The sequence below is a fragment of the Metarhizium album genome, assembly GCF_000804445.1.
Source record: "Metarhizium album ARSEF 1941 chromosome Unknown scaffold_2, whole genome shotgun sequence".
Lineage (NCBI taxonomy): Eukaryota > Fungi > Ascomycota > Sordariomycetes > Hypocreales > Clavicipitaceae > Metarhizium > Metarhizium album.
The window spans coordinates 1377109-1400558 of record NW_024467576.1 but is presented as its reverse complement, the minus strand read 5'-3'; the positions used below and the strand labels follow the sequence as shown (position 1 = coordinate 1400558).

The window sequence follows — 23450 nt, the reverse complement described above, 5'->3', positions numbered from 1 at the left end:
TTCTTGACTTCGTACGTCCTGTAACTTTGTAGCTTGAGTAGGTTCAACCAGCATCATCATGAGGCGTGTGCAAAGTCGCTCGCCACGGGCCGGAACATTGCCTCGCTGTTCAGATCCAACCGACACCACCTGGACAGACATGACCAAATAAAAAAAAAGAAAGAGGAAGAAGAAACAATTCTACACCAGGACAGATTTCTGCTTCTCTTACACCCTGCGCTTCTCCTCCTCCCCGCGAGTGGTCCCCTCGTCTTCTTTCACTTTGACTTCGACACGCACCCTGCGGCCGGAGTATCCTCCGTTCCGGCCCAACCAGCGACGCGGGCCTCACGTTGTCTCCTGCCGAATCAGCTTAGTGCCCGCAGCCGACATGTCCAGCAGCCAATCAACGTATGCAAGTGTCGTCCCGCCTGACGCCCATTCATCCGAGTCTCGACTGGCACTGGCACTGCCAAGGCAGGCAGGTACGGTGCTCCGATACGGAGCACACAACGCGGTTTCGAGGAGCCGTCAGCTATGCCAAAGCCATACCGAGTCGAGAAAAATTTATACTCGCCGCCCACGGGGGAGCCGTGATGCGACTGCTCAGCCGCACTCCGGTCCCCGTCGCGCCGTGATGGATGCAAACACGAACCAGCCAGGAAGAGCGCCCGTGATTCATGATCGGGGACGATCCATGTTGCGGGGGGGAAAGGAAAAAGGCATGACTGAATAAACAACCGGACAAACCGCCCCCAGATGCGCGCCCACGGCCATGCACCATCTTTTCACAGCAGAACTCTACCAGTAATTAATCTCCGACTCCCCCATGCCGCAACACAAATCAAACGTCGACAGACAAGCACACTGTGCGGCGTACAGTGTGCGGTGCACGCAGGTCCCAAAGCGGCAACGCCCCCAGTTCCCTTTGCGTTTTAAACTCCGTACTTGAGTACGGAGTACGTAGTTACATGGCAGATTGGATCGTCCCACAACGCACGTGAGATCCGCCCCGGCAGACAGGGGCCCGCCGCAGATTACCCAGGGACGCCGTTGCTGGTCAGCTGTACTCGGTGTGTAATCTGTATGTAATGTGTGATGTGTGATGTGTGATGTGTAATACGACTGACGGGAGGAAGCAGTGACGGTTCAGACTTGCAGCTGGTCCAAGCAAGCAGCAAGCCGGGAGGAGTGCAAGAGACCTCATCTTGACCACGCAGCCGAAACCCCCCTCAACCCCGCTATACGATACACCACCACCATCTACAGCAACAAAACACACGAGAGAACAAAAAAAAATTAAAAAAATAAAAATAAAATAACTCCCCAACACCCACACGCTCTCTCCCATCTCGACGCCGCAGTCCCCCGATACCAATCCCGTCAACCATGGCCAATGCCAAGCGCCGCAAGCTGCAGCGCCAACACCAGCGCCCCAACGTGCAAAGGCCCAAACCAGCGCTGCGCGGCGGCGCCCGACGCGATGCCACGCCCAGCAAGGGGCAGCCGCCCTCGAGAAAGAAGCAGCAGCAGCGGCGGCTCGAAGAACCCGTCATCCCGTTCCGCCCCGAGGACAAGATCCTGCTCATCGGCGAGGGGGACCTGAGTTTTGCCGCGTCCATCATCCGGCACCACGGCTGCGTCGACGTGACGGCCACGGTGCTTGAGCAGCATCACCACGAGCTGGCGGAAAAGTACCCCTCGGTCGACGACAACATATCCGTCATAACCGGGCGCACGGGGCGCACAGGGCCAAGCACTCGGCAGGACGGCGGCGACGGCGACGACGACGACGAAAAGCACGACGAAGAGGAAGCGCCCACAACCACCACCACCACCACCACCAACAGACTCCTCTACGGCATCGACGCGACCAAGCTCCCCGCCTCGCTCGCCCGCCCGGTATACTCCGCCGTCGTCTTCAACTTCCCCCACGTGGGCGGCAAGTCGACCGACGTGAACCGCCAGGTCCGGCACAACCAGGAGCTCCTCGTGTCCTTCTTCCGCGGGGCCACGCGCGCCCTCCGCCCCGGCGGCACCATCGTCGTCACGCTCTTCGAGGGCGAGCCCTACACGCTCTGGAACATCCGCGACCTCGCGCGCCACTCGGGCCTCCAGGTAGACCGGAGCTTCCGCTTCCAGGCCGCCGCGTACCCCGGGTACAAGCACGCGCGGACTCTCGGCGCCGTGCGCACCAGGAACGGCGACCTGGGCGGCGGGTGGAAGGGCGAGGAGCGGACCGCGCGCAGCTACGTCTTCCGGAGGAGGGGCGACGTCGCCGCGCAGACGGGCACCAGGAAACGGAGGGGGCGCGACGGCGACGACTCGGATTCCTCGGGCGACGATGGATGACACAGCATGGCATGGCACCAAGGCTCTGGCTCTGCAGCGTGCGGCGACAGACCGTCGCGGCACGCATCTGGGACACGGGGGCTGGTATTGCGTTGGCATCGCGCGGCGTTTCTCTTCTCACTCTCTCTCTCTCTCTCTCTCTCTCTTTGCTCTTCCCCCCCTTCCCCCCTCTTACATGTTAGCACATGGAGCCATTTAAACGTGGTATCTGATCTATCGGTTCCCCTGCCACCGCTGAGGCTTTCGCTTGCGGCCCCTGTCCGCCTCTGTTCCGTGTAGAAACTTGCTCCATTGCTTCCCCCTGTGGGTTTCTCCAATAATACATGTAATGCAGCGCGGCCCACGCTTCACTCGGGCCCCCTTTTTTTTTTGCAAAACAACATCAAGTAATGGTACAATATGCCTAGAGAGACTCCGGTTATGCTGCAAGAACCCCTGCTCTGGTATCAAAAGGCCGCCGCGGCGCCCAAACCCCCCTCCCCTTTACCCCCTGGTAAGCAAAAAGATATAGCCCTCGCCTGATGCTAATAAACAGATAATCACGCCGCAAGAACTATATCCTTACGCATCTCCTCAGCCTTTTCTCCCATGTTCTTGGACATGTTCGCCTCATCCTCTAGCCGTTGCGCCTCTTCGTTTTCTCGCATGAGAGCCTCTTCTTGTTCTTTCAAGGCCCTTTGCTCGGCGTTGTGCTCTTCCGTCAGGGCGTCGTCTGAGCCAGAGTCCGGTGGAGGGGGTGGAGGAGGCGGAGGCGACGGCTCGGCACCGTCTTCGGCTCGTGGTCTCTTCAGCTCTGGTCCCTCGGAAGGTGTTGCGCCCGCCGAGTCTGCCACGTCCGAGTCTCTCTTGCGTTTGCGCTCCTGGCTGCTAGGGGAGTCGTTTTCGTTTTCTTCCATGTCACTGAGCGCAATGTCGTCCGCCGCCACCTCGGCTTCGACACTCTGAGACGGGTCGCTGGCCGTCGTGGCAGCTCCGTCATTGGAGCTGCCTGGCTTCGCTTCTTTCGAGGCCTGTTTCCGCTGGTGCACATCGTACTTTTCGACTGCCCGTGTCAAAAAGTCCTTGACGTATTTCTTGATCTTGAGCGTCTGTTTCTCGCTGAGGGCTGCTGTTGGATCATCCACCCTGTTGTTCTTGTAATCCGAGGCTACAAGCTTCTTGGCAATGTCTCTACCTAACCGCTTGAGTTCTGCTTTCGGGAGTCTATGGCGGAACTTGTCTAGCATGTGCTTTACTGGCGGGAAGACCTGTATGACAATTAGCTCAGCACACGTCATTGAACTCAGGTGCTGGTCAAGGCGAGTTGGCGTACAGTATTTTCGTAAATCTTCATCTGCTTTTCCATGGGCAGTGCCTTCCACTTGCTCCTCCTGGACTCCTTGGATGACGACTCACTGGCGTGTGATGGAGTTGGCTGTGGCAAAGTGTGCTTCGGTGCTCCTTCCTTGGTGACGCGGTCGATGATACTTTGGATCGCTAGTTGCTCCTGTATGGCCTTGGAGGGCGCCTTCGGCCCGTCGTTGGCGGGCTGAGTTGGTCTGCTCCAAGTCGTTTTGCCTTGTTTGTTGTAGTAGTAGGTGTGACCTTTGGAATCCTTGGCGGTGAACCAGCCCTCGGGGAGCGGTCCAAAGCGTCGGGGTGGCCGGTTCACGTTGTTATGCTGAAATGATACACTGCGCTGGGGAATACTGCTTTTGGGGCCCTTGGGAGCGTCAATCGGTCGTGGCGATGCTGTTTTCGGTGTCGACTGAGCCGTCTCTTCCTCGCGAGCTTGTCCTCGGCGGTCGTCGAAAAGATTTTGAACTGGCGCGTTGGGGTCAACCTTCCTTCGTCGAATGCGGTATGCCACTTCCAGTTTACTCCAGTCGTCGAGCAGTTTTTTGGATTTTGCTGATACATCTTCGTGCTTCGAGTCGGTCAAGGGCTGTATCGTCGCTTCGATGTTGGAGTCTTGAATCTTGTTCCTCGTCATGCGTGGGAATTTGTCCAGGATATCCAGGACCTGCAACACGACGTTGTGATCGTCGATGAAGGTGTTGAGAGTGGTTTTGAGAATTTGGTAGGCGTGCATACGCATGACGGAGTGGATGACTCGGTCATCATCGGAGCGCTGGATGCGCTCAAGCAGCTTGACGGCAATCCATTTCTCCTTGCATTGCACAAGCGCAGCCATGACCTTTCTCGAATCGTCCTCACCCAAGCTCCTGGCTGGCAGGCTGTTGACATACTCTTCATCATCTTCCTCGGGTCGCTTGCGGCGTGGTTTCTTGGCAACAGCCTTATCCCAACCATCAGCGTCATCAATGCCAAGTGCCTCGACGACTGTGGCCGGCAACTTGGTGGCTCGCTCAGTTTGCGTCTTGCCTCCGATGAATCCGACGCAGTTCAACTCGCCACAGTAGCACGGCTGTGGTTCGGCACCGTATCGGTCGACGTTGTAGTTGAATACCAGTTCCTCGCCGGCTTGGATCTTGCGCAATGCAAAGATTCCCATGCGCAGCTTGTCCCCAACAACCCACTTGTCCACGTAGCAGTTGGGATTGCATGAATGGTTGCAGAAGCGACCGAGGTTACCCTTTCTGGTTGCGTCTACGAATTCACTCTTACTTAAGGACATGAAGTAGAAATGCTTGATGCCCTCGTTATCGTACTGCAGCATACGCCGTCGAAACGTGGGCTCGTTGATGACCTCGCCAACATATTCATAAATGAAGTCGTTTGGTTGCAAGGGGGAGTCGGTTCGAAGACCATATCCTTTCTTATCGGTCTTGATGACTGCAACATCGGCCCAAAGTTTGCGTTGAAAGCGTTGATTCTGGCAGCCGCCACCACAATTGCTGCCGCTGGCTACACACTCCATTTTCGTAGCGCGATTGATGCAGTCCGAGTCCTCGCCACAGGCAAAATTCTCTCCATCTTCTGCAGTCCATTGGTTAGTCACAACGCTCTGGGCAGCAACAACAACACATGGCGCAGCACGCGCGCAATGAGCGGGGGGAGGGGGGTGAATAAATAGGCGTGGATGAAGGAACGAAGGAAAGAAGAGGGAGAGAAGAACAGGAACAAGAACAGGAAAAAGAAAAAGAAAACGGCACGTACGAAATTCCTCGGCGCAGTCACAGTCCAAGGCGTCATTGTCGGTAGAACCAAGATGTCTCGATCCGTAGAGACAGTCTCGAATGACTTGAAAGGACTTGCAAGACTCATCGGTCACGTCTGGGAGATGATTGAAGAGTCGCGGTTCGGGCTCGGCGGGTTTCTGTGAAGATCTTCGCGACAGGCGTGGCTTTCCCGAGGCGGGCGTATTCACGCCGTCGCTCTCTGATTTGATGCCATTGACGGATGCAGGCGAGGCACCGCCCTTGACGACGTGCGTTGGCGTGGACTCGGGCATGTCCATGGCTTCGGGCCGACCATTGGCGGTTCCGTCTTCCAGCTTGATCCTACTCATGCCTCTGGATGCATGCTCCTCATCCTCCATTACAACATTAAATAGCGGACGGCGGTGTGAAGCGTCAACGCCAACACGTCGTTCTCGGCCGGGCTGGCCAGCAATCCGGGGTCAGGAAGCGAGGGCCTCGACGAGGTTGTGGCAGAGAGCGACGGGGAGACGCGCGCGGGAGGCTGCTGAGAAGAAGAGTCGGGTGTGGGCTGAAGCGAAGGCCGGAAGCTGGAAGATGGAGGATGGAAGCCAGCGATTTGCGGTGGACCGCGTGCGCCGACGGCAATTTGGAGTCAGCGAGAGAGGCACAGACGGAGGGAGAGACGGGGAGACACGGGGAGACACGGCAGAGAGAGGGGAGGGCGGGAGCGAAGAGGCGACGGGCGGTTCTCAGCTGCGGCGTGGTCGGGATCGATTGCGATGCATGTGGCCTTGCACCAGACCTTGAGAGAGGCGAAGAGAGGAATTGAGGGCATTGGGCCGAGGGAGTTGAAAATGTCTGTCTGGTCTGGTCTGGTCTGGTCTGGTCAAGGTGTCAGTCGGTGCTTGTCGGCGCCGTCGGTGCTGTCTGTCAGTGCTAGTGCGAGTGCGTGCTGGCCTGGCCGCACGGGGCCCGGCGCAGACAGACAGCGCTCCTCATCGCTACTTGGCACTTGCATGTAGACTTTGCGCACTGGACCAGGCCGGCGTCAGGACGCTGCTGGGCGCCACCAGTCGAGATTTTCAGGTGCCAATTGGCCCGGAGCCGTGGCACTGGGCCTGGCCTTTGTACCTGACGCATGTCCGCACGCCGGGTCTGGTACTTTGCTTACCTAAGTAAGCACCTGGCGTCAAATGGTCATCAACAACGTCAACTCAGAATTGGTCTGCAGGTCGGTAAACCCCTGGCAATTCGGGTTCCAACTCTAATTCCCGTAGTCCCGTTATTATCACCAAGGTATGTGTATATGCGCCGCTATTTCCGGGAACGATGCCCTTGGTACGTAATGCTGACTGTGAAGTATCCTAGATTTAACTTGAGTAGGAACGTACCTGCCCAGTACTTACTTACCTAGGTACTCAGGTACTTAGTAGGTAAGCAAGTACCTAAGGTACCTACCTACCTACAGCCGGATATGGCGAACCTGATGATGCTCACCACTCCAACGCTACCACCACCTACTTACTACATCTCCAATGGAGCCCATCTTGCCAGCGTGTCCATCTTCCATGTTTCCTAGCATCACCCAGCTACCTCAGCGTAAAGGAGCTGCTCCGTACGGAGTACACCGCCAGAAAATTGTGCCCAGCCAACTCAACTTGCAAGCGCTGGTCTGGAAGAATCAGAGGCCGGGCAGAGAGCGAAAGAAAGCCAAAACTAAAAGCCAGCTCCTTCGGTCACGAGCATCTCGTCCGCTTTGGATCATCGATTCGTCCATCATCGACGACATTTCAAATCCAGCCACTTCTGAAATGCGCTCGACTGCAACCATTTGACCACAACCTCGCGCCTCTGGTCAGACAGACTAAGCCGCCACGGCCTTCAGCTGGCAGCACCCAAGTCACCACATCACGTCCGCACATCATCGTCATATATCAAGGCACCCGCCGCCGGTGGTCAATACCATATCATCCGCAACTCCCTCCACGGCCCGCATCAGCCAAAACATGACGTCTGCCAGTCTTTCCGCGCCTCGGCCCTCCAACCTAGCCGCAAGTCTCCAGTCCGTCGCTTTGCCAGGGTCCCATGCAACGTCGGTCCTCTCGTATCCACAAACGTCATTGCTCCCTGGCTGGCTCGCTCCAACTTCAACCTGCCGTCCACTATGCTGCTTTCTTGCTGTAAATGGCCATCTGCAGCTCGTAGTGGTGGAAAATCATGTAAGGCCCAGTCACGTCCACACCACCAGTAGCTTCCGAATCCCGGAAAAGATGCGACTCGGGAGTCAAAATCGGGCTGCCCGTCGGTGTCGACCAGTATAAGAAGGTGCGTCTGGAACCCACTTGCACTTGCCTCCTTCTCCCAGCTTAAGAATACAAGACAATTAATTCCCAACCATTTCTGCAACTCCTCGTTCTTCTTGCACATTGCCGAGATAGCTTCTTGTCCTAGCTTCTGCCATCCAATCTTTAAACAAGTATGAAGTTCCTTGCCATCTCTTTACCCGCCCTCGCCGGCTCCGCCCTCGCCGTTCCCTACCGGCCCCAAGCCTTCGACATTATGGCCCTCCGATCAGCTAGCCCCATCCACTTCGCTCCTCTCAGTGCTGCACAAGGTAGCTTGTTTCTTAACCTGCGCCACCAAGGTGCTACGTGTAAGGGAGCGAACAACCGCGCTACTTTTTACCTCGATGAGTCCAAGCTGTTCCTTTACTCGGATGGGGATGTAGTTCAGCAGGTTTATGTCGATCGCTCTGGAATGGGTACGTACTCCAGCTGTCTTCGGCAGGCAATCAGGCAATCCTCTCCTACTTGCCCCCTTCTCGTTCTGACCAGTTTGAATAGGCCAAGGCAAGATTGGCTACATCACAGGTGACGCCAGGGCTCCTCGGAATGCTGAATTCGACGGCTGGTCTATTGATCCCGCCGGGAATCTCGTTTTCCACAACAACATTCTTCAGGCTTGCCCTGGCTCTATAGATGATTCTTGGAGCGTTTGGTTGACCGAAGTTATCAATCCTGGAGGAAACACGGGCTGCCTGGGCTTCTCGCCACGAAGCTTGCCTATTGATAAACCTGTTTCGTGTGTGTACAGCTGAACCGGCGTGCATGATCACAGTGCCCTGCAGAAAATGGTGTTGGTACAGACGTGGCACGGACACGTAGTTTGTTCCTGTAATACAATGTTGCGTAATACCTTCTTTCATTCTTTTCTTCTCTTTTCCCACTGGCGTATTTGTCTATACCGGACATGGCAAGTGAAGCTATAACATTTAGGTGCTGGGTTTAGCTGCAGACAGTTGTCACGATACTCTGGACAGACGCACCCAACACAGATGCTTAGTCAAGTAAGAAAAACATCCAAGCTGAACTATACCAACAATCCTAAGTCTGAATCACAGCACACTACGGATGGAAATACGCCTATCCATGCCTCGCGGCTGGCCCCGTCTCACTCATCTACCGCCTTCTTGAGATTGTCCAAGAGTTTCAACTTCAACCTCTTCTCACGCTCCTTCAATTCAGTTGTGAAACTCTTGCCCAAGTCACATCCATCCGCGAGTTTACGAACAAGAAGCTGTCCCGCCTGGAAAGGGACTTGCTTGGCCCAGTCCAAGGCCTCCTCGGTGTCCCTGACTTTAACTATCCAGTACCCGCAGACGTGGTCTTCTTTTGACAAATCAAAGGGCCCAGGCGTGACTTCTGGCCCGGACGGTCCGCCAAATTTGAGGCGGTAGGCGCCGTCAGAGGAAGGTGTGAAGCCGTCAGCGTAGAGAAGCACGCCCGCATCCGCCATCTTCTCATTGAAGGCCGTCATCGTCTCGAGCATCTCAGTGGGGATCTCGAGATTCGGTCGATCGGCCATGGCGTCAGCGACGACGAGGAAGGCGAAACGAGGCATTTCGGAGGCGTCTTTGGATGCAAAGGTGGAAAATACGTCGGAAAAAAAATTGATTGCAAGCGCAAACAACGTGTTCTGCACTGTGTCGATATTGGTGCTGTGGGGATGTCTAATCACGACGTCAAGTAAGCCTTGTTACTTAATCGCTGTTCTGTGATGGAGTTTTCTGGGAGGACAAGCTCGGAATTTATAGACTCAAAGCAACAGGCGAACTGCGTTTTGATGAGAAGCGTTTGGCTTGCGCATGGGACATGGCTCCAAATGAGACCGTAGAGAGTTCATTCTCTGCGTGTTTCTGCGTGGCAACTCGCACGCCACCCGTTAATCGGGCGCCATCGTTACGCCGTAGGCCCAGCGGCCAGCGACTTGACAAGACAGGCAAAGCGGTTGCGGTTGGCTGCTTCGGCCTTGTTCTGTGGCGCTTGCTGGTTCCCATCATTGGAATAGCAAGGTTGAATCCCCTCAGTCTGCGAAGTTGGGCGTTCTCACGTGCTGCCTTGAGGGAATCTTGGCGTTCAAATCTGGGATTGGACAGTAGCGCAGGGACGAGGAACAATGCATCTGTCTCTTCGATGAGAATGTGCAACGGAGTTGCAGTAGCTTACGGGCTGCATCATTTCACGAAGCGGGCTCTTTGCTTTCAGCTGAGATGTCGTGAATACATCATACCTACCCACCTCGTCAATTAGCATAGTTACCACTATAATAAGTGCTAGTCGACAAGACTTGCTATTTCTCAAAATCAGAATTGATTTTATTGTTAAATTGTAAAGGCCGTGAGCTTCAAGGGCTCATCATAGTCATCCTTTTGTAATACCATCATTTGTTTCGTACGCGTCTGCGCTGCTCGTGTGCCTGGACTCAATATATCAGCGGGTAACTGCACGTACTGTGCTGTATCCCGGTCTCGCGAGACAAAACAATGACCAGTAAGCACGGCGAGCTGTCCAACGAGCGAATTATCCCAGTGCTGGAGCTCAATCAGCACTGATGATGCAGCCTGGGCCCTTTTCTTCATCATGGTCGTCTTCTCCTCCCAAGATGAGCTGACAGACATACTGAGCCAGGCAGTGACGAGTCAAGCGCCAGGGTGGCAATCCCCTTGCCTGTACGAAAGGTGCCGTTGCTGTGTCTCCTCTGGGGTACCATTTCAGGCATTTTCTACTTGGATCTTGCCCTAGAAGACTGCCAAGTCATTCATGTACTAGAAACGATCAGCATTACGTATACGATAGAGGTAAGTAAGTAGGAGGCAGACTTGTGCCTGCTTCTGACCACTCAAGTACGCGTGTCATATCTCATCGGGCATTACTCCCGTAACACGCCTGAATGGCATCTTCGCTCAGGCAAAGGAATTTGGCGACTCGATTCTGGCGGTTCCGAAAAGTAGCGTTGAGATCAGACGAAAAGGCCTTGCTTACCGCACCATCTACGGACAGTGAACCCGCTCTCGGGTAATCAATGTGAAGCTGCGGACGGAGTACAGAATCCCACATCGGAAATCAACCGTTTGGCGTCGCCAATACTTACTGCCCGTGTCACAATTGGCAATTCCTGAGCACTTGATTGTCGTCACTAGCCCCTGTTGTCCATCGAGATTACTGGCAGGTCGCAATCGTAGACCTGCATGACGGAGGCAGGATGCAATATGCACGAGGAATTGAACGAGGCAATTGGGCCATGATGGGCCACAGGTTTCAGGACGACACACACCTTGCAGATATCAAACGGCCTGAGAGAATTGAGCCGTCGCAACTGTGAAGGAAGGACAGATGATGCATCCCAAATTTGCCCGGTGAGACTTCCTGGATGCCAACTCACTTACGGAGTACGTACTTTGCATGGGTCATTCGTTAGGCGTGCCGTGCCGGGCTTGGCTCGGAAGGAGCGACCAAGGGCTGATTTTATAAAAGGCGGTCCGGCTGCAGAACTTTGGGCTTTGCTCAAAACCCCCCTCAATTCTTGAAACGGTTGTCATGCTTACGGCCTTCTTTGTCTTGCTGATGGAGGCGTTATCCGAACCGCAGAAGGTGTGATTCTGACATCACCCTGCCTACGTACTCTGCACTTGTCGACGGGTCGTTGTCTCCCAGTGCTCCAAGATGGGTCTCTCAAGGCGGCCGCCGGTGGCTGGTGCCTACAGAGCAATGGCGGTGAGCCTGCCCACATCGACTGGCAACGGCAGCCCGCCATGCACAATCGACATACGAATGAACATGCGGAGGAGACTCTGATTGGCACAGCCATGGAGAACTCCCCCAAAATGGGCGCTGTCGCTTGAGCCACAGTTTACAGATCTCATTTGCCCACAGCCCAACGGTCACGCGACTGCTTACACGAGCGGGCTCTCTCGCAATCTCCTGCACGACACCTGCTGTAGCAACATTCACCGGTTTTGACACCACATCTGCCTCGAGAAAACGTCCCCGCCCATCAGCTCGTGTTCCTGGTAAGGGTTGGGCAGTCGAAGAAGCATATTCATGGTGCGTGAGCGCGAGAAGCGCCGCGAGGCAGCCCAGCTTTACCCGGGTCGCCAAGTTGGCGTCTACTACCATCGACGGTTGGAGGGGGTACTGAGACATGTCAGGCGCGATCGTGGGATTGGCTATGCCTGGTCAAGAGAGACTTTGCCTGAGAAGTGCAGGCTGAAGGCCACCGCCATGTGCAGAACGACGGTGGGTCGAGTGTCACCGCACCGAGTGACAGACTGCCGTGTCAAATTTTCTCCTCTTTATACCTTTCTTTGTTCACAGGACGGGCTTTTCTCGGTATTGCGACCAGAAGAAACCTGAACAAAGACACTAACTCCTAAACCGAGCTGGCGGCATGTCTCGAGCCATGACTACCTGGACCACGGGCAGGCACAGATGGGGCCAGAAGCTGTCCTTGGTCAGTGACAGCTATGCGGCGTTGGGTTTTCACGCGATGAATACATACACACACGCACACACACACACATTTTGTTTGACAAAAGACACGAGATCCTGGCAACTTTACAAAACTGCATACTCACGACTCTTTAGGCGAGCCGAGACTCTCCAGGCCTTAACTTGTTATTGGGCGTTGGGGACTCATTCGTCGGCTGATACCAATCGGCCCGCGCCGAAGCCATCTTTGGCCAGTCGAGTGGGCTGAAGTTCACCAGTGGCCCCGGTACTCTACTCAGCTTGACAACAGCTGCCGACGTACTGCTGGCAAACCACGCTCTTTTACACATCCAAGGGTTAGACAGCTCTATTCATTGTTCCCGAGTGTGGCAAAAGGTTGGCCGTGATTCAGCGCGTGAGAGGCTGTCACTGGAGACTAGGATCTGGAAACAAGCCCCGATACTGCTGCATGGTTCCGTCATGAAGCCTTTTCTAATACACATGATCACCCGTATCTGGGGCTGGGCGGCGTGGCATCCAACGGGGAGAGCTACCATATTTTTCTGTTCTCGCCAGGGCAACTTCTCCATCTTGTCGCCTCTGGATCCATTCCTATTGCGACCCTGGCCATTCTTTGTCGGCACCACCACCGTCACCGTTCGGAGTGCCGCGCCCTCTTAGAATAGCGAGGTGGTATCCACGAGCCGCGGGCTGGCCAAGCTATGATTGTCAAGTTTCAACGCGGTTCATGAGGCTCTGGATTCTATGCTGCGAAAGAGCCGTGGTCGCCTGTCCGAGGATAGGACATGGGACCCCTTCCAGCACACGCTGGTCCAGTCCGCAACGGCCAGTAACAAACTGGTAAACAAGACCTATTTCAGGAACTTTGTCCTGTGCTTCTTCAGTCACTCAGACGGTCACCGTCTCCTTGACCTGTGCTTCCTCTTGGCGCTACTCGCCTGCTTGTCGCAGATCAATATCGCCCAACCCATTTGCCGCCTCGCCCCTACTCTTTTACCCATTATCTCTCTGTTCTCGGCGCACAACCGGAATCTTGCTGGGCGTCACCAACTTGACAATTGATTCCCTCTCCAAGGTCAAGGTTTCCATTGACGAGTCGCGAAACTACAGTCTTGCATCGTCCAGTTTGTGCCAGACATTTTCATGTGAAAAACGGAGAAGTAGAGGGGACACTCTACCCAACCACAACCCTTGTTTATAATACACAACAGGCAGGGGCTGCGGTAACGCCCGTTCGTTCAGGGAATTCAATTGTCCGTACCTTTATTCGGGAATCAGTACAGACGATTCTGTGGTTCAGTCAAGGACGTCTATTTCGGAAGAAATGCCAACAATAATGTCTTGAATGGTGGAGAGGTAGTGACAACACTTCTATTATTCTCCTACCGGGTCAGCTTCGCTTCACTTTCATAAGCCCAGCGAGACCACCACTAATGCGCATTCGAGACTTGTCGGACTCCTCCAAATCATTTTGTTTCATATTCTGTTTTTGCCCTGCTCTACTGCGACTTGTTTCATTTCCGCTGGGCATCGCAAAGACCATGGAGCTCTTCTTTACGCCGGACGAGAAGGTATGTTTGATAGTGTTTTCAAGAGTAGGTGATGAGAAATTCCGATAATAATATTCGTCTTGCAGCGATTTGTTCTTGCTGAGATCGTCAAATCCAGTGCTGTCAATATCGACATTTTGTTGGCTTTCATAAGCACCAATCGTCTTGAACCCGACTGGATGAGCATGCAGCTCCCACTTGGTACGTGAGTCGTTTTTTTTTTTTTGTCTTGGAACCCTCAAAATTTTGTTAAGCAGACGTCTAATGTTTCTGTAGGTCGTACTATGAATCAGTGTATGCAAATTGTAGAGCAAATGGGCGGCCCTTCTAGTTCCAAATGGCTATCAACGAGCAGTCAGGAGCAGTCTGCTCCGAGGGAAGCCAATCCTGGCGTCGCGGGCGACACAACCAGTTTCAAAACACAACAGTTGTCACCTCCAATTTTAAATGTACCGGTCCCAATCCTCCCTCGACCTTCAAACGAACCTGGGCAGAAACCTGTTGCCACGCTTCCACCCTCATCAACAGTACAACCAAAGAAACGAGGCCGACCATCTCGGACGGATAGGGCCAAGAGTGATCTTCGCCCAAATCTTCCACCACACATAGCTCCCCGTGTGCAACATGGCACTGGACACAGGCCAATTTTGCCTGCCGTTTTACATCCATCTGACCGCCCTACGCAGCCACGAGTGTCATTGTTTGCGACCGCTGATGCGGGAATGGCGAAGAAGCGAAGGCTGGCTACGCCTCTTGGAAAACCTCAACAAGCTGAACCCAGTTCCTTTCCTACCGGCTCTGTTGTATCGAGTTCCACGACATAGGATTTTGCACATGAGATGCCAACAGCAGCCCGTATATTATCATTCATCAGTCGCTCACGTCCTTCTAGCCTTCATCAGACGCCTACAAATATGCTCTTCGGAATTCATGGAGGGCCAGCAGTCACAAGTGTTTCAGACAATCCAGGCAATGGTCTAGTATCAGTCACGCAGCCCTGGAATTTGAGCAATATACAGGCGGGTCATGGTTTCCCAGTCTCACAAACTGCTTACGAGCCGACAAATTTTGAAGACCAGTATCAGGGTCTCATTGATCCCAAGATGGTTGGCGATATCAGTGAAGCTCAGCAGGTCTCGGACACTGCTGACACCGTCAATAACATGAACAACGACTGCAGTGCCGCCGGCTTTGTGTGACTGATTTCAGTTTTTCTTGTCCAAAGACTTTGCTCGTACGGCCACCTGCCTCACAGCAAAGGCGAGCCGCACTACCAATTCACGATGCCAAGACGAAGGCACTTGGGCTTTAGCCTCGTGTGTAGCGGCCTAGGCTGAGACTTGGGCACAACTTCGATTCTTAAGTACGACGTGCCTGAGCTCTGTGGCCTTGGTTGTTTCACATTTGGTACGACTCTTCTCGAAATGCCGTTTGTCTTTGGAAGCGAGATGAAACGGTGGTTGATTTGTTGATTTGAGCGTTATGAATTCAGGTATGGAAAGACTGCAATGTTGATTGTGGTTGTCTAATCACGGCTTTATGTACGATACGATGTGGATGAGATGTGTAGAACAGGGAGCGGCAGTTGTGAACTTTTGCAGAGCCAGACGTGAGAGGATACAACCATGTCATAGCCCCTCCCCAACTTCACTCGCTTTGTTCCAATCATATTAGTTAGTTACGAAGCCGGATGAACCACAGAGCATCACAATACGCTCTCAATAAACTGCTCGAATATGACTCAACTTCAGTCAGCGTCGTTGGACCATGCTTACATATGCATTTCAAATTGCTCCCTTCTTATAGTTGAAAGGACCGAAGTCCTTCATTGCACAAACCTAATCGAATATTTTAAAATCACATCAGACGCCTGCCTGCCTGCGGTTCCCTCCCGGCAGTGAGTCGGTCATGGGATATTTGAAATCCATCAAGGCCCTACGCCTTGATTTGCATGTGACTCTTTCTTCTTTCAGTTGCAAAACCTGCAACTTATCCGCCAGTCTCTTCGTGTCGCTGTGCATTACCCATGGTTAAGCCGCCGCATTTCCATCATGGCCTTGGCCCTCACAACGCCTTGACAATCTTCTCAAGAGCCTCAATGAGAATATCGGCATGGTGCTCCTGGAAGATCAGCATGGGACGGAGACGAACGGCATTGGCACCGCTGCCACCAATGTTGATACCAAAGGTCTTGGCCTTGGCGAGAAATTCGTCGCGCTTGGGGTGGTCGAAAGCAATGAAAGTACCTTGCCCCTTTCCGCGGAGGTTCTGAAAATGATCGGGGTATCTGCTGGCAAGACCCTCGAGCTTGCCGAACAAATAGTTGCCAACCTTGGCAGTGTGGTTGACAAGATCGAGGCGCTCAATTTCGCCGATGATGGCACGGAAAAGAAGGGCCTTGGATGGATCGCCCATCCAAGTGTTGAACTGGCGGTAAGGCTTATTGGGACGCAGGTCCTTGGACCGGTAGTAGTAACCGGCGGTCTGGGCCTTCTTGGAGAAGGTCACCATGTCGGGAGGGTCCTGAAGGTCCCAGTGCTCATGAGCCCAGAACTTACCCGTGGCGCCGACACCAGTCTGGACCTCGTCGACGATGAGCAGAACGTTGTGCTTGCGGGTCAGGGCGCGGAGCCTCTGGAAGAATTCCGGGCTGGCGTGGTTGTCACCGCCTTCACTCTGGATAGGCTCAATGACGACGGCCGCAGGAGGCAGATGCCAAGTCTTGATCAAGTGCTCAACCTCGTCCAAGCTGGCTTGCTCAGCCTTGGCATTCTCCTCGGCGTGCTGATCAAGGGGGTACTTGAGCTGGGGGAAAGTTGCCTGGGGCCAGTCGAAGGCAGGAATGTCAAGCTTGTGGATGGGCTTGGAGCGGGTGGTGGAGAGGCAACCAAACAGGCGGCCGTGGAAACTGGTCTTGAAAGACAAAATCGAAAGCTGTGCAGAGCCAGGGGCCTGGTTGCTCATGGCGCTCTCCATCTCTTGTGGAGTGAAGTCGACGTCGGGACCACCTCGTTCAACCTGTCGCTTGTACATGAAGGCAGCCTTGTAGGCGATCTCGTTGGCGTCGGAGCCGGCCATGGCGGTGTACACGTTGTTCAAGCCCTTGGGAGCGACCTTGAGTATGCCAGTCTTGAGGATATTGGCCCACGTGTGAGAGGGAAAGTTGCCCAAGGCAGGACGATTGATGATGGCATCAACCATGTCGGGGGTCTGGGCGGCCTTTCGAAGCTGGGGGTTGTTGTAGCCTACAGGAATGGAGGCAATCTGAGCGTAACTGGGTGGCGGCAGCGTTAACATCATGGAGGTGCGTGACGAGCAGTGGGGGAGACGAAGCTGTTTGAGTAGCAGCAGCAGGGCCGCAAGGACAAGGTAACCAACGTACACATCCAGAAGCATGTTGCCGTCAGGGTCGGCAATGTAGTTGCCAACGCTCCGAGTATAATCGGCCACCATGTTGATGCTGCGGGTCTCGAAGACCTCATCCAGCTCCTCGGCGGCGGCGGCGGCCCTGGGGCCCGGAATACTGGTCTTGAGGATGGGGGCAGCGGGTTCGTCCCTGTGGAATGAGCTGGCGGCACCGGGGCGCATGGCACTGGCAGTGTTGAAGGGACGCTTGGTCATGGCAGTTCGGAACGACTGCATCATGCCAGGCCGGGACGCGCCAGCAGATGCACGAAGGGCCGACATGTTGGCGTGGCGTGGACTTGCGAGCGGCGAGGGGAGGGATCACGAGAAACGTCGGCGGTGTTGAGGAAGGAGCAGTGCAGGAGGGCCGGGAAGCGCTGTCGGAGGCTGGGCTGGAGCTCCAGTCCAGTCAGTGCCTTTTATCGCCGGACTACTCCGTACAACGGCCCATCTCTATCCCACCTGCGGCAGGTGCACCCTCCGTCTTGCAGAACCCGAACCCACTGCGTCCCACCGCCACCGGGCCCCACGCTCCACCTGTGCAGCCGCTGTCCGCTGTCAGGCTCATCATTTCCGTCTTCCATCTTTGTTCCCGTTCATCTCCTCCATCTCCCACCAGTCGCCAAACCGTCCATCGACCGAGCCAACGCATGTCCCATGGCCATCATCTGCTGCCAGCCCGTCAGCTTCCCCAGGCACTACGTCCGAACTCGGTACTCGCACCCACCACTCACTCCATGTCCAACGCCTCCCAGGATCCCCCGCATCGCCATCGGCCGGGGCACCATTGGCTACCACGCACCACTGTTACGTACTCGTGCGCGCCTTTTCCGACATCCCAGCCAAGCAGCATCTCGGCGGCAGGGAGCCGGCTACCCGCTGCAGAGCGTGCGCGCGCGCCGTCACGGCATGGTGACACCGACACCGCTCATGCTCGTGAGACGGGCCGTTCCTGGACAGTAGGACCAGGCAGTCAGCTTCACCACCCGATGCCCTCGTCAGCAACCAGCCCCGTCTGACACGCCAAAGCGACTCCATGGGAAGGAGCAAAAGACCGCTGGCAAGCCCAAGCCCGGGATCAAACCATGTTTCAACCTTGTTGCCCGCTATCCGGCGTGTACCACGCCGAAGTCCCAACATCGATGGGCTTCCAGGGTCTAATTCCAAGGTCTAACTACGTAATCATTACGGAGTAGGTCCCCTCTCTGCCTTTGACTCTCCGCCCAGCAAGTCTCGGAGCCCAACGGAACACCAGTGCCACCACCACACCAACCAACCCCCGCCCAGTACTGCCTCTGACAAGATCCTCACGTGGACCGTACCCTGTCCCACCTGGTTGGCTTCTTGATTTAGAAATTAGGACTCCGACTGACTGCCACTAGGCCCATTACTAATTAGCTCCGGGCCCCGTGGATTCCGCTTTTGCTTCGGACCGCATCTCGGAACGCCGCCCAAGTGGGCTCACTGAACGTGTCTATCCAACCGGAAAAGCTAACCGTCGACGAACAAGCAATTCCAACTACCCAATCGTTCGTCGTGCTCAGGCCGTGCTGAATCGGGGGGGACGACAATGCGAGAAATCTGCTTCAATTCAATCGCGTCTCGCGCCCAGGTTTGAGATAAACACATCAACTTGGGTCTTGTAATGGAAGCTCCCCCAGAGTTGAGTAGAATGCTTGATATGATTACAATTCACATGCTTTAAAAAATCCAGCCTGTGGTGGTTCACGTCAACGGAGCGGCCCGCGTCGCGCAATCAATCAGTCCAGTCGTCTCTATTAATACTAATGCCCAAACGTGCAATGTCTAATCGATATGGTCCTCGGTCGCTACACAATGCCCAACACCAGACGCCAATTGCTCATTCCCTGGAATCATCTCCAATGGGAACCAAGGCAGGGTGCCGCAAGCACTACAGAGACAATGGCTCTAAAACAAGAAATACATAACCACCCCAAACTGCATGAGTCTAAAACGCCAGTCGTGCCGTACCAACATGTTGAACATCCATTGCCAGTCCCCACCGCCCGTCCCAATGAGCATGTCTACCTTTCCTCCTCTTCAAGCTGTCGCATATGCCTCACAAAAGTCTTCTTGTGAATCTACGGCGCAGCAGCCGTTAGCCCAGAGCGGGAGGTAGTGTCAGAGGGGGGCGAGGAAAACACCACTCACCATGCCCCTATATTTGCCATCTTTCAGAGCGCAAATATATCGCAGGCCTAGCTTCGCAAAGCACTCGTACACCAGGTCCATCGGTGATCGGATATCCAAAGCAACCGGAGCCTACACTGTGGTTAGTCAAGAGGCCCCGAATTGCAACCTCGAGTGACTCACCGGGTCGATGTATTGCGTGAAGTCGGTAGGGTCCAGGCCATCTTCGTCATCCTCGTCGATGCTTGGCACCCTATCCATCAAGCACAGGCTTGTCTGCTCATCTTTGAGCTGATCCAAGGCATATTCCAGATCTGGAGCCGGGATGAGTCCCACCAAGACGTCATGTCGGATGATGGGAAGCCCACCATCAAGCTCGCCAGCCCGATGAAGAAGCTCAAGCTTGGACCGAAGACTCACGGCCGACACCAGTGGCGAGTTGGTGATGTCAATGACTCTCTCCCGACGAGGTCGGCTGACGATATCCGCCAAGTCGCTGGTGAAGACTGGCTTGTGCTTGTTGTCCAAGAACGGATACGCGTTCATGCTTGTCAAGAGGTCCTAGACATTTGTTAGTCACGTTGCGTCCCGCCTTCGACCCAGCCATCGCTTACATAGATACTGCTGGGTTCGATGGCATCAGCTGTCCATTTGGCAACCAAGATGGTCAGTGAAAATGGGAGGACGTAGTCTAAACTGCCAGTGAGTTCGAACAAGATGACTGCCAGAGTCACTGAAAGTCTCGTCACACCACACATGGTAGCCCCGGCTGCCATGAGGCCATAAACACCTGGTTGGATGCACGACCCGTCCGCAGCCGTTGCGCAATCACCAAAGATGGACCACTTCGGAACTGAGAGGACGAACCACTGCACAAGGTGTCCCACGATTCGCCCCATCAAGCCGCCGACAACCATGGATGGAATATAGATTCCCGCTGGTACTTTCTGTTTTCAACTGGGTTAGCAGCAGGCCAAGGAACGGGTCGTGATGTTGGACACTTACGATACCAAAAGTTATTATGGTGAGAAATCCTTTGATGAGGAAGGCAACGACAAGTGTAAGAAGAATGGGAGGAATATCGTTCACCGAGCCGGGACACAGGCCGAGCTCATCTGCATTGTCGTCATTGCCATCGCATGGAGATGCCAGGTTCAACAGTAGTTTTGCAACTGGCTGCTTTACCAAGGCGTTCCAATAACTCATCAGGCCAGTGACAAGGGCCACTAAGAAGACTTCCAGCAAGGGATATGATTTTATGGCTGGAAGACGACGGAAGGTTTGGGCCCAGTATTTCGAGGCTTTGATGAACAGCGCACCAAGAGCACCGCCAAGAATGCCAACAAAAACAAAGCTAACCAGCTCAAAGTACGCCCAGTCCGTGAGATAGCGGACTTGAAACATGACGATCTTGTGCGTTCCATATGGATTCAGGAACTTCAACGACAAAGCCGCAATAATGCAGCAAAAAAAGGTCCGAAACAGAGTTTTGGCAGGGAAGAAATAGGCCACCTCTTCCAGTCCGAACAACACGCCGCCCAGAGGAGCACCAAAAGCAACTGCAACCCCTGCTGCTGCTGCTGCGGAGAGTACCTCTCGGCGCTTGGCATCGTTTCGGTCATATTTGGCAAACAATCGACAGGCAATGTTGCCGACGCAAGCAGCAATATGGACGTATGGCCCTTCCTTTCCCAGGCTGAGGCCAGACGCGACACTCAAGACGAGCGCAACCGACTTGATAAGCAGGGTCTGGAAACCCAAGAAGCCGTGCAGGACAAATCCACTGAGGATCACACGAACTTCAGCAACTCCACTGCCAGCGGCAGAGTAATAGATCATGGGAGCGCTCGTTTGCTGAAGCTCTTCTTGTTGACGAGGGCTTACACTGTCATCTGTCGTGTTTCCGTCGACGAGCTGGCCCGCTACCTGAGGAACAGCACCTAGATTTTCGTCCAGGGTCGTAAGTTGATATGCCGACGGAACGACGGTCTTTGTCCCAAGCGCAATCCAACACGAGAGGAGCGCTAGGCCAATGACGCAAGTCAGGTATATCATGAAATCGGTCCACTTCTCGCCTAGTGGGTGATAGTTGAAGGCTTGTGACCAGCTTCTCCAGTCATCGCATGGACCTCGCCGGCAACACTTCTGTACACACACGCATTAGCCAAGAGACTATCAACGGCAGCTTTTCACACCAGAACCGTACTTTTTCGTTCAAGTACCACGCTCTTGAGCAGTAGCCATCCTTGAAGTCGAAGATGGTGACTTCGGCCACGTCAATGGCATAAGCAATAATGGCGACGACAAGCCCACATACGGCGCTGAGAATCCAGCCCTGGCAGCCATCGAGCGCAACACGGACTCGGCCCCAAAAGTCCCTTCGGCTTCTCAAGGCTTTGACGCGATGAGAATCCGCGATGGCATCGTGCACCCAGTCAGTACTTGTGAATTGGTCATACCATACCCTCTCGTCGGGGGCCGTGGAAGCTTTGGATTCCGACATTGAGGTGTTCCGGTCTGACAAGGCTTGCATCAGTCTCTGTCCCCATGATCCTTGTCTGCTATGGTGTCTAGTTGGCCGCACACTGCCTTGAGAAAAACGTCCGTCAGCGTCCAGAAATTGCTAGATGGCATGACCACGTAGTGGATTCGTGGGGTCCAGCTACTGAGGCATACCTGTATAACTATGGTTTCGAGATATTGGGGGTATTCGAGGAGACGGTGCAGGACCATCTATTCTCACCCTAGATCGGGAACTGTTCAAGAGTAACGACGAGCGCTCGTTAGGCTCCATGCTCGAATCACTCCTATTGAGGGCATGTGGTCGACGGCTCGCACGAGGCGAAGACGGCTGCGAGCCGGCATTATGGGGCCCGGGGTCCGCCATGGTTATCCGGATCAGGTCGACTGGACGGGTTTATGTCGTGTAATATCGCAACAGGATCGGAATCTGAGGTGATAATAAGCATGCGGGCTGAGACAACTTGTGGAGGGCTCAGAGGAGAGCTCCCCAAAATGAAGCGTCAACAGTGATGCTGATATTATGTCACCGGGCCCGCGCCAAAGTGCGACATGCCACTCACTGCTCGACGTCGCCGGTGAATAAAAGTAGCGATAGACGGGTCGGGGTTCGGGGGATCGGCAGTAAGATCCGAGATTGACGAGGTGTTATGAAGAGGTGATAGACGACTGCAATATGACCGGGAAAGGGAGAGAGTCGTCCATGCCTTCACGATGCATGCAAGACGGAAATTCGGAGCGGGCTAGCTAGAGTGGTGGTGACGCGATGACGACGACGCGAGAAAGATCGGAAGCAGCATAGAGAATAGCTGCCAAAAGAACAACACCAGCAGCTGCAGACCAAAGCTGGGTGATTAAGTGCGGTCGAGTGTTGTGCTCTGTTTGCCGCGGTTCAAAGCACCAGCCCAAGCTGGAATCCAGTCGGGCTGGATAGATGGGTGCGTCGCGAATGGTATGGTGATGTCTCACCTAAGGACCCAGGTGCTCAAGTGGTCAGATGCTCAAGGATATTTTTAACCGTGTCGCTGGCTTGCTTGCTTGTCAGGCGAGATCAGGCTTCCAGTGGCGTCTCAACCTGAATTGCAAGTGCTGCTGGTGCCGTCAAAGTGTCGACCCGGACTTTCTCAGCCTGATTGCGCAAGCCCCTTGGCGCAAGGTCTATTGTTCTGTTTGGCTCTAGGGGGCAGGGAACGTTAGCGTGAAGTTGGTAACGTTATTAACCAGCACGTGGAGGCCGTAACAAACCTTGGGGAGCCAGCCACACGCCGTCATCATGGTGCGGCGCAAAGTGGTTCGTGATCCTGGTCATGGTCAATGATCATCACGGGAGCACCTGCCTGGGTACTTGGGTACGTGCCTACCTAGAGTACTTACGTAAGTACTTAAAGTGCTCAAGTAGGTGTAGGTACCTAGGTAACCTACTCAAGTACCAACACGGGCACATGGCAGTGGGATGTGCGTCAACTGGCGCAGGAATGCGGCCCTCGGCGTTCCTCGTGTTCACGCAAGAGGCTATCGCTTCGATGCACTGCACGCCGCGGAGGAAGGAGGTATGAAGTTTCATTATCAACAAATATCATGGATGGCACCTCAGTACACGGGAGGATGGGAAGTATCAAGTT

The 23450-nt window shown here is 54.5% G+C and overlaps 7 protein-coding genes across 7 annotated transcripts; 3 read left to right on the top strand and 4 right to left on the bottom strand.

Annotated features, from left to right (window-relative positions):
• Nucleotides 1–1368: 1368 nt before the first annotated feature.
• Nucleotides 1369–2331, top strand: MAM_01536 (uncharacterized protein; the record flags this gene model as incomplete). Its single annotated transcript, XM_040820335.1, has 1 exon — nucleotides 1369–2331. The coding sequence occupies one exon, from the start codon at nucleotides 1369–1371 to the stop codon at nucleotides 2329–2331; it is 963 nt and encodes a 320-aa protein (XP_040681823.1).
• A 539-nt stretch (nucleotides 2332–2870) lies between these two features.
• On the bottom strand, nucleotides 2871–5812 carry MAM_01535 (histone H3 lysine 36 (K36) methyltransferase; the record flags this gene model as incomplete). The annotated part of the gene is made up of 3 exons (XM_040820334.1): nucleotides 2871–3578; nucleotides 3644–5250; nucleotides 5431–5812. 3 exons carry the CDS (start codon nucleotides 5810–5812, stop codon nucleotides 2871–2873), a joined length of 2697 nt encoding a protein of 898 aa, XP_040681822.1.
• A 2080-nt stretch (nucleotides 5813–7892) lies between these two features.
• On the top strand, nucleotides 7893–8511 carry MAM_01534 (uncharacterized protein; the record flags this gene model as incomplete). The annotated part of the gene is made up of 2 exons (XM_040820333.1): nucleotides 7893–8175; nucleotides 8258–8511. The coding sequence occupies 2 exons, from the start codon at nucleotides 7893–7895 to the stop codon at nucleotides 8509–8511; spliced, it is 537 nt and encodes a 178-aa protein (XP_040681821.1).
• Nucleotides 8512–8864: 353 nt separating this feature from the next.
• On the bottom strand, nucleotides 8865–9314 carry MAM_01533 (dgpfaetke family protein; the record flags this gene model as incomplete). The annotated part of the gene is made up of 1 exon (XM_040820332.1): nucleotides 8865–9314. One exon carries the CDS (start codon nucleotides 9312–9314, stop codon nucleotides 8865–8867), a length of 450 nt encoding a protein of 149 aa, XP_040681820.1.
• Nucleotides 9315–14591: 5277 nt separating this feature from the next.
• On the top strand, nucleotides 14592–14951 carry MAM_01532 (uncharacterized protein; the record flags this gene model as incomplete). The annotated part of the gene is made up of 1 exon (XM_040820331.1): nucleotides 14592–14951. The coding sequence occupies one exon, from the start codon at nucleotides 14592–14594 to the stop codon at nucleotides 14949–14951; it is 360 nt and encodes a 119-aa protein (XP_040681819.1).
• Nucleotides 14952–15816: 865 nt separating this feature from the next.
• MAM_01531 (4-aminobutyrate transaminase GatA) lies at nucleotides 15817–17439 on the bottom strand (the record flags this gene model as incomplete). The annotated part of the gene is made up of 1 exon (XM_040820330.1): nucleotides 15817–17439. The coding sequence occupies one exon, from the start codon at nucleotides 17437–17439 to the stop codon at nucleotides 15817–15819; it is 1623 nt and encodes a 540-aa protein (XP_040681818.1).
• A 1763-nt stretch (nucleotides 17440–19202) lies between these two features.
• Nucleotides 19203–21811, bottom strand: MAM_01530 (chloride channel protein 3; the record flags this gene model as incomplete). Its single annotated transcript, XM_040820329.1, has 6 exons — nucleotides 19203–19259; nucleotides 19330–19440; nucleotides 19492–19869; nucleotides 19923–20255; nucleotides 20314–21453; nucleotides 21515–21811. The coding sequence occupies 6 exons, from the start codon at nucleotides 21809–21811 to the stop codon at nucleotides 19203–19205; spliced, it is 2316 nt and encodes a 771-aa protein (XP_040681817.1).
• Nucleotides 21812–23450: the final 1639 nt, after the last annotated feature.